The 13,233-nt window shown below is 32.1% G+C and overlaps 1 protein-coding gene and 1 long non-coding RNA gene across 2 annotated transcripts; one reads left to right on the top strand and one right to left on the bottom strand.

Annotated features, from left to right (window-relative positions):
* Nucleotides 1–4,318: 4,318 nt before the first annotated feature.
* Nucleotides 4,319–5,466, bottom strand: LOC139900150 (uncharacterized mitochondrial protein AtMg00810-like). The gene is made up of 3 exons (XM_071882947.1): nucleotides 5,420–5,466; nucleotides 5,170–5,318; nucleotides 4,319–5,112 (listed from the first exon to the last, which is right to left on the bottom strand). Exons 1-3 carry the CDS (start codon nucleotides 5,464–5,466, stop codon nucleotides 4,319–4,321), a joined length of 990 nt encoding a protein of 329 aa, XP_071739048.1.
* A 1,777-nt stretch (nucleotides 5,467–7,243) lies between these two features.
* Nucleotides 7,244–8,863, top strand: LOC139896418 (uncharacterized). Its single transcript, XR_011776223.1, has 3 exons — nucleotides 7,244–7,285; nucleotides 8,154–8,215; nucleotides 8,692–8,863. It is a non-coding gene; the product is annotated as an uncharacterized lncRNA (long non-coding RNA).
* Nucleotides 8,864–13,233: the final 4,370 nt, after the last annotated feature.

A 13,233-nucleotide genomic window follows, 5' to 3' on the forward strand; every position in this document is an offset into this window, starting at 1 on the left:
AATGTTTAACAACCGATAGTATGCTTCTATGAATAGGAGCAATTAATAATAGTATGTGACCCATAGGTCGTTACGATTACATTGTTCAAAAGTAATAAAGTTTTGAATGCAAAATAAACGTTTCATGCGAAGACATCTCTAATAAGCGCAGCGGGAGTCTACAAAGCATGGCAACTACAACGGAAGCAATCAAACCTTAAGCGCCTGAGAAAAACATGCTTAAAAACGTCAACACAAAGGTTGGTGAGCTATAGTTTAAGTATAACAGTAATGTAAGGTAGGCTACGAGATTTCAGTGCTTCAAACAGCGTTTCAAAACAGTATGAAAAGTATATGTATAACCGTGGGCACTTGGTAACTAACTTAACGTTTATAACACCCCCTAAAAGTACACTTGGCGAGTGCGTAAGTTTATGAAGTATTAAACACCCGTTAAATGCTAGCGCTACTAGCCCGAGTGGGGATGTCAAACCCTATGGATCCATATCTAAGATTCGCGTTCACCGGTTCAAAGACCAATGACTAAACGTTACCGAGCTAAGGGGAAAGTTTATGCCGTTGTATAACCCACACATATATAAAGTTTAAATACTCGTGCCTAGTATGTAAAACGTAAAATGCGCATGTATTCTCAGTTCCCAAAATAGTTAAAGTAAAAAGGGATGTTATAACTCACAGTGGAAAGTAGTAAAGTCTGTACGCGGGATAGGTAAGCAAGTGGTTGGTCCGAAAGTTCCTCAACCTAAGTCAAAAGTTACTAAGTCAGTAAATCATTCCCAAAGGTTTAAAAGTATGTAAATTAGGTCTTAAATACCATCATCATTCATCATTAAACAAAAAGTGTAAAGTAAGTTTTAAGTCAAGACTAGGGTTTGAAACAAGGGCTGATTTCGTTCAGTCGCCATGACCTCTATAAAAACTGAAATGAAGTGAGACCAGTGGCCATGGCTCCATATATGAGTTCCCTAGAGGCTGACCAATTTCCAGAACCAAACTCGTCTTCGTTTGACCGGGGTGACGGTTTAAGTGCGAGTAGGTCAGAAATTTCAGCACAACGTTAATAGGGTGTAGTGACTTTCGGGAGGCCATAGATCCTAAACCGTAACTCGGATTAAGACGAGGTCTAAACGGAAAATCATCTAATTGAACCAAAATAACTGAAAATAAACTTTCCAGTAGCCCAGGTATTCTGATCAGTTCCAGAAAGAGTAAGTAAATGTGTTCCAGTGGGTTCTTGGTGCTTGATGCTCATCACGGTTCTCATCCTTGATGCGTATAGTTCAAGTGTACAACTCGTTGATATGTTTGCATCATCTTAACCAAGGTTTGACCATCATAACACTAGTGTAAGTCTAAGATATGTAGCACAACTCACTTAAGAGTTGTATGTAGTTTGATGAACCAAAGTTACATCAAGATCTTAGATCCGACACATACATGAGTTCTACTAGTAATATTAAGCTACAAACTTGAAAGTAAACTAAATAATTAAGATCATAAGTTGTAGAACTTAGATCTTAGCTAGATATTAAAGATCCTAGACTAGAAAGTCTAGATCTAGTGTTCTTAAGTTAGATCCTAAGTTACAAAACTTGGATCTACACTTTAATGAAACCATAAGTTATGAAACTTAGATTTTCAACTTGTAACATGTATAAAAGCTTATAAGCTCTTGTTTACAACAAATTTAGAAGACCATAAGCTATATAAACTTAGATCCAACACAAGTGTATGAAGTTATAACTAGAAAGTTATACTTCCATGTTCTTGAACTTACAAAGTTAACTTTAGTTCAAGAAAAATGAGATCAAGATTAACTAGTAACACTTGACCAACAAACAACAAATCATGAATTTAAAAGTACATAACATGAAGAAATAAACTAAATTTACAAGTAATAAGTTCATGGTTGTTCATACTTAGAAAGATTCAAGCTAAGGCTTTGATCTTTAAGAAAGTAAACCTTAAGTTTACAAACATGAACACAAGTATGATAATGAAACTTATGAACTTTAAATCTTTAAAACATTTAAGTGTAGAACCATAAACTAGAAAGTTTAGATTCTTGTTCTTGGTTCTTCATCAAAGAAAAGATGGAAGTAACCAAGATTACATGAAGATACAAGTTATAGAACTTGATCTTTAACAACAATAAACAACAACAAGTAATTAAACAAGTAAGAATGATGATGATGAATGTTTTTGTTTCGGTTTTCACAAGAAAAAAAAAGAAAGAAATCAAGCCTTGTTACTTACAAGTTAGAGAGAAAATGTGAGAGAAATGAAAGTGTGAAATGAAGTGTGTGGAAAATGAAATAAACTAGTGTATAAGTAACTCAAAAATTGAAAATAAAACTCTTCCCCATGTGTACCAAGGCCGACGGCCAAAAGGGGTGCCCAAAGAGGAAGGTCAAGTCTCCAACTTTCAAACATGGGAGAATGGTGTGAGCTTGAAGTGGTATTAAAGCTAAGTGGCATGGGAATAAGGTGTAAGTGTACATGTAACTAGTATTCTCATGTCACTAACTAATCTAGTTTTATTTTAATGTAATACTTGCATAAAAGTGGGCTTACTTAGTCCATTAAGAAGGTAAGGTGGGCTTCCAAGTCCATGTACATTAATAAAAGCCCAAGTAATTGACTACTAACATTAGTTAATTAAAAATGATTAATAATAATTAATCATGAACGTAAATAATGTCCAAAATATTATTCGTGAAAAGTACGTGTGTCACAAAGACAAGTCGGGACATGTAAAGTCAATACGGTAACAAGTAACACGTATAAGAACACGTTTATTAAAACACAAGCATTAATAATAAATTATTAATAATTAAACGTTGGAAAATCCAGGGTCGTTACAGGTTCGGGGAATTTGTGAACTACTAGCACTAGAATACTAGATTGACAAATTGAACAATTTCTTCGTCGTCGGAATCGGGTCAGAAGAAACTCGAGCATTTTGTATGTCTTAACCATTTCGATATTTAACTTTTATATAATTTGAGAGAAAAGTGGAAAATAATATGTTTTGTGACGAGAAAATGGATGGAAATAATGGATGGAAATATGTAAGTATATATAGGTAACAAAAATATTGGTTTCTTTTTTTTTAATTGAATATATCAAATGGTACTATTGCTCGAAACACTCATACAAGGCCATTGTCACTCACGAGCGTGAGTTTGCATGTGGGATTCACACCCACGCGACCTCCCATGTTTTATCCCACGAACCGTAACCCCTAGATGGGGCGTGGGTTTTGGTCCAGCTCAACACCCACATCGTTGATTTGTTAATTGTTATTGTAACACATGGTCCTATAGAATCTTTTCAATGTTAGAATTGATATTCATACACATACTTTCTTGGGTTGGTCCAATTTACAATAAGTATATCAGCCACCACGAGTGAACAGTAACAGTATGACATCACCGCTGATGTCAACAATTTTGACTTTTTTTTCCATCTCAAATATTTGGCCCAAATGGGCCTATGAGCTCTTCCTAGTTGGCTTTAATGGTTCAATGCTTAGAAATGGTCAAATGACTCAAAAGACCGTGTGTGTGCTATTACAATTACTTTGTGGATCTTTTTACAGTTCCGTAATAGTACTACTTTTAAGTCACATCCGAATATCCGATGAAGAAATATAGCTCTATGATCTCATTCTTTTGTTTTCATTTTCTTAAGTTAACTGTAGAAGTCTTAAATTTACTAGTTGAAACTATGACTTTTCAAGCTTTTGTAATTTTGCTCCAACTCTCTACTAGATTTTTTTTAGTTTTATTACATCCACAGAAAAAAAAATGTAAACAAGAACATAAGAAAACTTGACACTCCACATAATAATTATGATTTGATTTGCAAATTGGTTATGACATTGTGCGCTAAATATTTTGGGTGAAGCGAATATATCCATGAATTATAAATTGTCTTTCATTTCTAATCCACCAACCATCTCATATATATCAATATTATCCATCGGATCAGATGTTAAGTCACCTTTATCAATTGTTAGTGGATCGAATAAGATGAATATCTATTGAATCAGATACAAACTATACAAATACGTATACAGGCTTTTATTTTGATAGATGCATTGTTGTTTTGTCACCATAGTTTGTAGTTTGGACTTGTAAGTATTCACTATTATAAGAAAATAATTCTCCACACAATTGTAGGATGATATTATTGATATATTTATATACAATACATATCTTGGAGAAAAAGATAAAAAGTATATGAAAATAATATTTACGGTATAAAATAACTAAACTTGATCTCAAAGTACGTGATCATTACCATGATCAACTAATCACGTGATCTTATCTCTAATACCCCCCTCCCCCCCCCCCCTCAAGCGAACTGGTGGAGGACCAACATGAAGCTTGCTATGAAACGATTCAAACAATGAACGAGGAAGACTTTTGGTAAAGATGACCGCAAGTTGAAGTGCCGTTGGAACAAACTTGGTGTAGAGCTTTTCAGAAGATACGAGCTCACGAACAAAGTGATAATCAATGTCAATATGTTTTGACCTCTTGTTAGAAACAGGATTTTGACTTAGAAAGATTGCACTCTTGTTGTCGCATAGAATGGTCGGTCTTTCCGGAGGCAATACATAAAGTTCACGAAGAAGATGTGTAATCCATACGATTTCGACTGCAGTGTTAGCTAAAGCACGATACTCCGATTCACAACTAGACCTAGCCACGGTTGACTGCTCCCTGGCATTCCATGAAATAAGATTACCACCAAGAAATATAGAATAACCATACGTAGAACGTCTTGTCTCAATACATCGGGCACAGTCAGCATCAGAGTATCCAAGTAACAAAGGTTTTGAAGCATGATGAAAAGACAAACCATAGACAAGTGTACCTTTGACATACCGTATAATCCGCTTCACGGCTTGAAAATGATCAGTAGTGGGTGCATGAAGAAACTGACTAACTTGATTGACCGCATAAGAAATGTCGGGGCGGGTAATCGTTAGATATTGTAATGCACCAACGAGCGAGTGATAGAAGGTAGAATTCTTTAAAAGAGTACCATGCAATGTAAAGCTCTCGGCCGTAGCTAGTGGTGTTGCAGCTGGTTTGGAGTCCACTAAACCAGCTCAAACCAATATATCATGAGCATATTTGGTTTGGCTCAAGAATAAACCAGAATTCATGTAAGCTACTTCGAGCCCCAAGAAATAGCTGAGATGACCAAGATCTTTAATGGAAAATTCCTCATTCAGACGAGAGATGAACTTGCAAATGGTGCTACTGTGATTTCCTGTAATGATTAAATCATCCACATATGGTGCTCTGATACCATATAAGAAAATAATTCTCTACACAATTGTGGGATGATATTATTGTACATATCTTGGAGAAAAAGATAAAAAGTATATGGAAATAATATTTACAGTATAAAATAACTAAACTTGATCTCCAAGTACGTGATCATTACCATGATCAACTAATCACGTGATCTTGTCTCTAATAACTATCTCCAAAGAGCCAAATGGAATGAACCCAATATGTATATATCTGGTCCAAGCCCATTTACATTTGTTATTATAATTTAATTACAAATTTAAAATATATTTTTTATTTTTATTATAACTTAAAATATAATAAATTTCATATATTACGTTTTTGTTTTAATTCTACTATATTTATACATTTATTTATATTTATATTTTTAAATAAATATATATATTTATGTACTTTAATGTATTAATCAATACGGGAGCACTTTTTAGAGGGAAATATTTTTTTTCGTTTTTTTTTTAATTTTCTTCAGGCATTAAGATCACATAAAAATTTGAAGATTAAAAAAGAAACTTCGTGGTAAATGTTATTATTTTGATGAAAAAACGCTCGAAGAACTAAATGATACCATTCATTGCAATGAATGTTTGCTTCTGAGTTTTTTTTTTTTTTTTTTTTTTTTAGGGTTTAGAAATTAAGTAGAAAATATGGGTTAAAAATTAGGGTTTATCTATTAGGGTTTAGAAATTAGGGTTTTGGATTTAGAAATTAGGGTTTAGGATTTAGAAATTAGGGTTTAGATTGAATTGTTAACACGAACGCTTTAGAGTATAGGGTTTAGGGCTTATGGTTTAGGGTTTGGGGTTTAGGGACTAAACCCAAAACCCTAAGCCCTAAACTCTAAATTGAGGTAATTCTTGAAAAAAAACTTCACATATGATGGAAAAAAGACGCTCGAAGAATAACATTCAGGAATAACATTACACATTATGCATGCTATCATTTTTTTCTTCGAGCGTTTTCCCGCTAAAATAATAACATTCAGCACAAAGTGTCATTTTTGAATATTCATATTTTCGTGTGCTCTTAATGATGAGAAAAAAAATCGAAAAAACGAAAAACAAAATTACTACTTATCTCTTCCCCCCAAAAAAAATGTTTCCCTCTTTATTATGACCCATATACTTTATATATATACTAGTTTTTTAAGTCCGTGCATTGCACGACAATTGCATAAATTAGTATTCGATAATGTTTATAATACAATGACAATGATTTTTTTTTTAATACTAATAACATTTGTATCGGAAGCATTAGTATTGAAAAGTATCACATACATCACGAGTCTGTCCGTTAAAATCATTTTAGATTTCATTTAACAAACAATTGATAAAGCATAAATATGAGCCTGTAAAAGTTACTTTAAAACCGTTAATTAATCATAATTTTATTCACATTTCTAATTGTATTTTATTGTGATATACAGTAATAAATTATATAAGAAAATAAAATATAAATATTATAAAATGTCATAACAATTGCTCTTGGTTACTTTTTTAAGATGGATGATTTGAAGCTTCGTAATTAATAGAAATAATATAACATAACATAATACATAATATATAATGGGAGGTGATCTTTACACACCACTTTTTGACATACACATAATTTACTATTATACACTCAATTATATTGTGTTTATTATACACTTAATTATATTGTGTTTTTAAATAATAAAGCTTGATGTGGTGGCTTTTGTCAAGTTAAACACGTATGGTCCCTGGATGTTTTTTAAACTTGATTTATATTTACTTTACCTAATTGGTAATTAACACACACACATACACGAGTAAGATACACTCGCATACACCAACACACGACTTATATTTTTACCTTATTTCTTTTTTGTCTCTGTACTACCGAATCCAACAACCCTTTGAGTTTAAAACTTATATTTCATCATTTGATTCTAGAACTTTAAACAAGATACTGATTCATGCGATTCCTATCAAAACAAGGTAAGAACTTATGATTCTTGCTATTTAATAAGTTTTTATGAGTTTTAAGGGTTTTGTACAAAAATTAGGAGTAATGGTCAAATCTTGTGAATTGTTGTTTATATGCTTGAATTGATTATGACTATAGTTGGTATATGTTGTATACATGATATATATATTCTTGATTCATGTTAAAATTATGAATTGGTGTTTTTAGGGTTCTTGAGAAAAAAAATGATAAATTTGTATTTTGTAGTGATAAATCTTGATTGAAGGTGTTGTTAGCTTGTTGGATACTTGTGTTCTGTTATGTACATGTTAATGCTTGATTGTGAGCCCTTAATTTGGTATAAAAAAACTGCTCGAAACTCGAAACTGCTGCTGATACTGTTCTGTTCAGCTGTTTCAGCATTCTGTTGCTGTTTTCAGCTGCTGTTGCAGCGTTTTCGCTGCTGTTGCAGCCCCTTTTGCTGATGTTCGCCCGTGTGGCGCGTAACGGCTTGGTGTGGCCGCAGCCCGATGGCCCGTGCACTTGTTTTACAGTTTGTGTGTTTGTTTGACCGCCCGTTTTGCCCATGACCCGCTCGTTTGGACATGTTTAGTTTATATAAGTGTATATATGTATATATACTAAGTTAGGTATATATATGTGTGTGTGTGTGTGTGTGTGTGTGTGTGTGTGTGTATATATATATATATATATATATATATATATATATATATATATATATATATATATATATATATATATATGATACGATGGGTATATATATGTATATATTGTTGTGAAACTTGTATATCGTTCTGTATCGCGATAAGTGATTTTGATAATATTATATGGTTAGTAAATGGGATATGATTTACTGACTTGTTGAGTATTTGTTCTCAGGTGATACAGACGCAAGAGGAGAAGACTCGGTGAGATTAGACTACCGAGGTTTGCGGGTATCGGTGAGTGGGACTATCTTAACTGTTATATGTATGTAGTAGCAGGTTATGCTACTGTTGTCCTGCGATGTTACACCAGACTAGTTAGCATATGATGTTTATGCTTCTGTGATGATTATGTGCACTTGGGTATTATCGGCTATGATGTCTAGTTGGTAATCAGCTTTGGGTATAAAGCTGAGCATAAGGTCAACCTTGCTGTCATGTTGGTTTCAAGAGTTACTATTCGTGTAGTATAGTTTGAATGACGCATCCTCTACGCCCGGATTACTATGCGAGGGAGACAGTAACAGGAACTTTCGGTAAACTCTAGCCTGATCAGCTAGTAGTTAATGGCTCGTACAAGCCGCCGAGCCTAGTGTTACCATTCTGGTTTATCTTGTTGCTGTTATGCAATTGTACTTAGCTTGATGCTAAAAACCTATATGTTTCCATTCACTTAGCATTGTGCTAACTCCCCACAGTTTCCTCCCTTGCAGGTTATGCTTTGTTTGGTTGGGTTTTAGGAGAAGAATCGATATGTTGGATATGTTTGATACGCTTGTATATTAATATATTATATAAATATATAAATGGTTTTGTAATAACGTAACACCTGGATCACTGTAATAACAATGTTTTAAGTTTATTACTTAAATTGATTTGTAAATATAATAATTAAGTTTTCGCTGTGATTTAAAAAAAAAAAAAAAAAAAAAAAGAGTATGGTGTTACATAAAGTCATATAATATATACATATATTAACATCATTATTTCGTGTAAATTTATTTTAGTAAAATATTTATATATTAATTCTAAAAATCTTTCCAATTTTAGGTTTTTTTTAATTTATGTTTTTATATATGTCACGTGGCAGAATTTAACAAGCAACTGACACGTATCATAATTTAATCAGAATGTGACACGTAGTATTATTATCATGTGATTTAATAATGTGTGTGTATATATATATATATATATATATATATATATATATATATATATATATATATATATATATATATATATAGTGGTAGGATCAAGAGGGAAGTAACCATTCGGGGGGAAGGAAAAAACTTTTTTTTTTTTCATTTTTTGAAAAAACTTTGTTCACGAACATTATAGATGAGATGAAAATATGAACATTTAGTAGAGATATTTTGTAATAAATGTTTTTATTTTGACGGGAAAACGCTCGAAGAAATAATATATAACAATTATCGTGTTTTTCGAGCGTATTTTGAGGTTTTAGCTATTTGGGTTTAGATATTAGGGTTTAGATATTAGGGTTTATAGGGTTTAGATATTAGGGTTTAGAAATTTAGGGTTTAGGGTTTAGATTTAGGGTTTAGATTTAGGATTTAGATTGAGTTTTTAACACGAACGGTTTAGAGTTTAGGGTTTAGGGTTTGGTCCAAAACACCAAACCCTAAACTCTAAATCGGGCTAAATTTTACTTCATAAAACATGAAGAAGAAAAAAACGTTCATATTCTTCACGAACAATATTATCTTGAATGTTATTTTTGTCGATCGTTTTTCCGCCTAAATAATAACATTCATCACGAAGTGTCTCTTCTAAATGTTCATATTTTCGTGTGATCTTGATGCCGGAAAAAAAAAATTCAAAAAAAACGAAGAAAAAAAAAATTTTGCTTTCCCCCGCTTCCCCCCGATTGGTTACTTCCCCTATATATATATATATATATATATATATATATATATAAGATAATATAATATAAATATAGAATATGTCTATATATTTATATGTATTTTTTCTGTTTATTTCTATCATCATAATACTTTTTGTAATACGTGAAAATTAGCCATAAATTTTAACAAAAAAAATAGAATTCATTCCGTGTCAACGAAATATTCATTTCACATTCTAATTTATTCATACTCAGTTGATCATACTCTATGAAATGAAATCTATTTCTTTCTAATTTCAGTTCATTTGATAGATTCCAATCTATTAGTAAAATTCGCTAAACCAAATAAGGCCTTATGACACCATTATTTATTAGTGTACTAACTTTTTCTAAAGTTATTTATTTTGGTAATCTTTTTGGGTAAAGGGTTTTACCCGATATAAATTATTAAAAAATAATAAAAATACAATGAAGCTTAACGACCAGAAGCGCACCTAGTGGCCTCTCAAACAACCCCAAAAACAACCTAGAACCTACAACAAAGGACTAGCAAAACCAATAATCTAATAACACATCAAGACAAGGACTACCACTATAACCAACCCGATTTCATACCAAACGGAGTCGTTATCTTAGGACTATTATTCTTCCCTGCCATGAATTAGGCCGTCTCGTCATTGTCAGATTCAATGTCACTTAGTTCATCAACAAGGTTATATGTATATTTATTAAGGGCTCCGAACGCATTTTGAGTTTTCACTTGTGACCTCTTGCTTGTCCCAGCATCCCCCATTATTTTATCTACCTTCGAACGGTAAACCAATTTTTGTTTCGATTTACCAACCGCAATACCCCCTTTCTTCCCCTTTTTCTGATCCATTGTTGCATGACCTTTTCCTTTTTTTATTTTTCACCTGTTGGAACCCCTCCGTATCTAGATTTGATGTTTGATCTTCATTAGGTTTCTCCTTAACCACCGTCTGTTTCGGACATTGGGCATCCAAGTGACCAAAAACACAACAACAATATAACAACCCTCACATTTCCATACTTGAATTGACTAATTTGCCTGATGTGCGTAGAGGCGTATACGAAATAGTTATATATTTGCTACAAAATACTATTAAATACGATACAATTTTACACAAGTTATTTATTTTTTATAGAGTGGATATACCTAAACCTTGCTACAACACTTATAGGCAGTGTACCTAATCGTACAGTAGTGTAGTTTTTAGTAAGTCCGGTTCGTCTACAGGGAACTAGTCAAGTTTAACACTATATTTTTAACTTATAATTGTAAAAATACAAAAATATATATAAGTAGTATTATTATTATAAAAGGGGGTTTTTACCGTTTAATGACCGGTTTGTCGATTTAAAACTTTATTCGCAGTTAAAACCTAATGTAAAATATTAAAAATAAATATAACTTAATTTTAAGCGTAAAGTAAATAACGACAATGAAATTGCGATAAATAAAAGTGCGATAAATAAAATGACAATAAATTAAAGTGCGATAATTAAAAAGTACGATGATTAAAATGACAATAAATTAAAGTGCGATAATTAAAAGTGCAATTAAATATGAAATAAAGGAATTATGCTTATTTAAACTTCCGTAATCATGATGTTTGACGTGTTGATTTTAGTTTTATTACCATGGGTTAATTGTCCTTTGTCCTGGATTATTCAATATGTCCGTCTGGTTTTTGTCCATAACAGTCCATCAGTCATAAATATAAAGTGCGAATGTCCTCGTCAAATTATCCTTATATCCGAAGTCAAATATTCCAACTAATTGGGGACTTAAACTATAATTACACCAAGTGTCCTTGTATATAATTCACCCCTGTTTTAATAAGTCCATTAACTATTAATCCATTCCCGTGTCCGGTTAAATGAACGATTATTAGTACTTATAAATATCCCGCCCATCGTGTCCGATCGAGTGTATATGGTTATTTATAGGTACGTCCAATTGTAAATCTTTATATTAAATTAACAAACTATCATTTAATTAAACAAATATAAAGCCCATTAATAGCCCATAGTCTAATTTCCACAAGTGTCGTTCTTTTGTCCAAACCCCAATTATGGTACAAAACCCAATTACCCAATTTTAATATTTAAGCCCAACATCACGATTACTTCGGCTTAAATAAGCATAATAATAACTTAGCTACGAGACATTAATTTAAAAAGGTTGAACATAACTTACAATGATTAATAATAGCGTAGCGTTACACGGACATAATTTCGACTTACACCCTTACAACATTCGCTAACATACCCTTATTATTATTAAAATTAAAATTAAAATTAAAATTAAAATTATAATATATATATATATATATATATATATATATATATATATATATATATATACGTTGAGATAGAGAGAATGAATTAGGAAAAGGTGTGTAAAATTCGTGCAGAATTCGATGGCTTTTATAGGCCCACGTTGTACTGTAGAGCTCCGCGAGTGCGGATGTATCCTTCACAAAAGTACCGCGAGTGCGGATGTCTGGAAACCAGCTCACATATTAGATCCAAAACGTGGGCTGCGTAAAATTATATTATATAATAATATATATAATTAATTATATATTATATTTTATTCTTATGCATAGTTGACTTGTAATTTTTTTTCCGTTGTGTCGCGCACTGAAAGTTGGTTCATGTCTCGGTTCCGGATTTTCAAACGTCCTTGCGTACTATTTAATATCTTGTACTTTGCATTTTGCATCTTGTACTCTTGAAATTTTGAGACGTTTCTCATCAATAATTTGAACCACTTTGATTGTACTTTGTACTTTTGAGCTTTTTGGTCGTTTGCGTCTTCAAATCGTCGAATCTGTCTTTTGTCTTCACCTTTTATTATTTAAACGAATATCACTTGTAAATAGAACAATTGCAACTAAAAGCTTGTCTTTCTTGAGGGATAATGCTATGAAATATATGTTCGTTTTTAGAATTATCAAATATTCCCACACTTGAGCGTTGCTTGTCCTCAAGCAATATAGTCTTGAAATAAAAATACTAGAATCACTTCTTTATTCTTCACACTTTGTACATCAGTGAATTCTATACGGCGGTATGAACAATGGTAGTAACGTTGTGGTTTACAGTCCCATATGACTATGAAAAATTAGATCCTTAAGGAAATTGGATCTTTATGAAAACATTTGATCTTTTGAAAATTCAATCTAGTTTTTACCCTAGATAAGTTTTTCGGAATAACCCTTCACCGGTGTTTGTAAAATGTTTTTGTGGGTTTGGTGGATTTCAGATTTGAAAATTTTAGCTCAAAACTTATGGTTTTGTGTCACCCACTTGCTAACCTTGTATTGGGAAAGCAACACGTCCAGTATACTTGCTCCGTATATTA

This window comes from Rutidosis leptorrhynchoides, chromosome 3 (assembly GCF_046630445.1).
Source record: "Rutidosis leptorrhynchoides isolate AG116_Rl617_1_P2 chromosome 3, CSIRO_AGI_Rlap_v1, whole genome shotgun sequence".
Classification (NCBI taxonomy): Eukaryota; Viridiplantae; Streptophyta; class Magnoliopsida; order Asterales; family Asteraceae; genus Rutidosis; species Rutidosis leptorrhynchoides.

Excerpts from the sequence above, each read along its gene's own strand:
- LOC139900150 (XM_071882947.1), bottom strand. The coding sequence starts at position 5,466 with ATGGTAATGATCACGTACTTGGAGATCAAGTTTAGTTATTTTATACT. Across the intron at positions 5,319-5,419 it reads AAGTTTAGTTATTTTATACT|AGCACCATATGTGGATGATT; the intron begins GTAAATATTATT and ends ATATGGTATCAG. Across the intron at positions 5,113-5,169 it reads AGTAGCTTACATGAATTCTG|TGGACTCCAAACCAGCTGCA; the intron begins GTTTATTCTTGA and ends GAGCTGGTTTAG.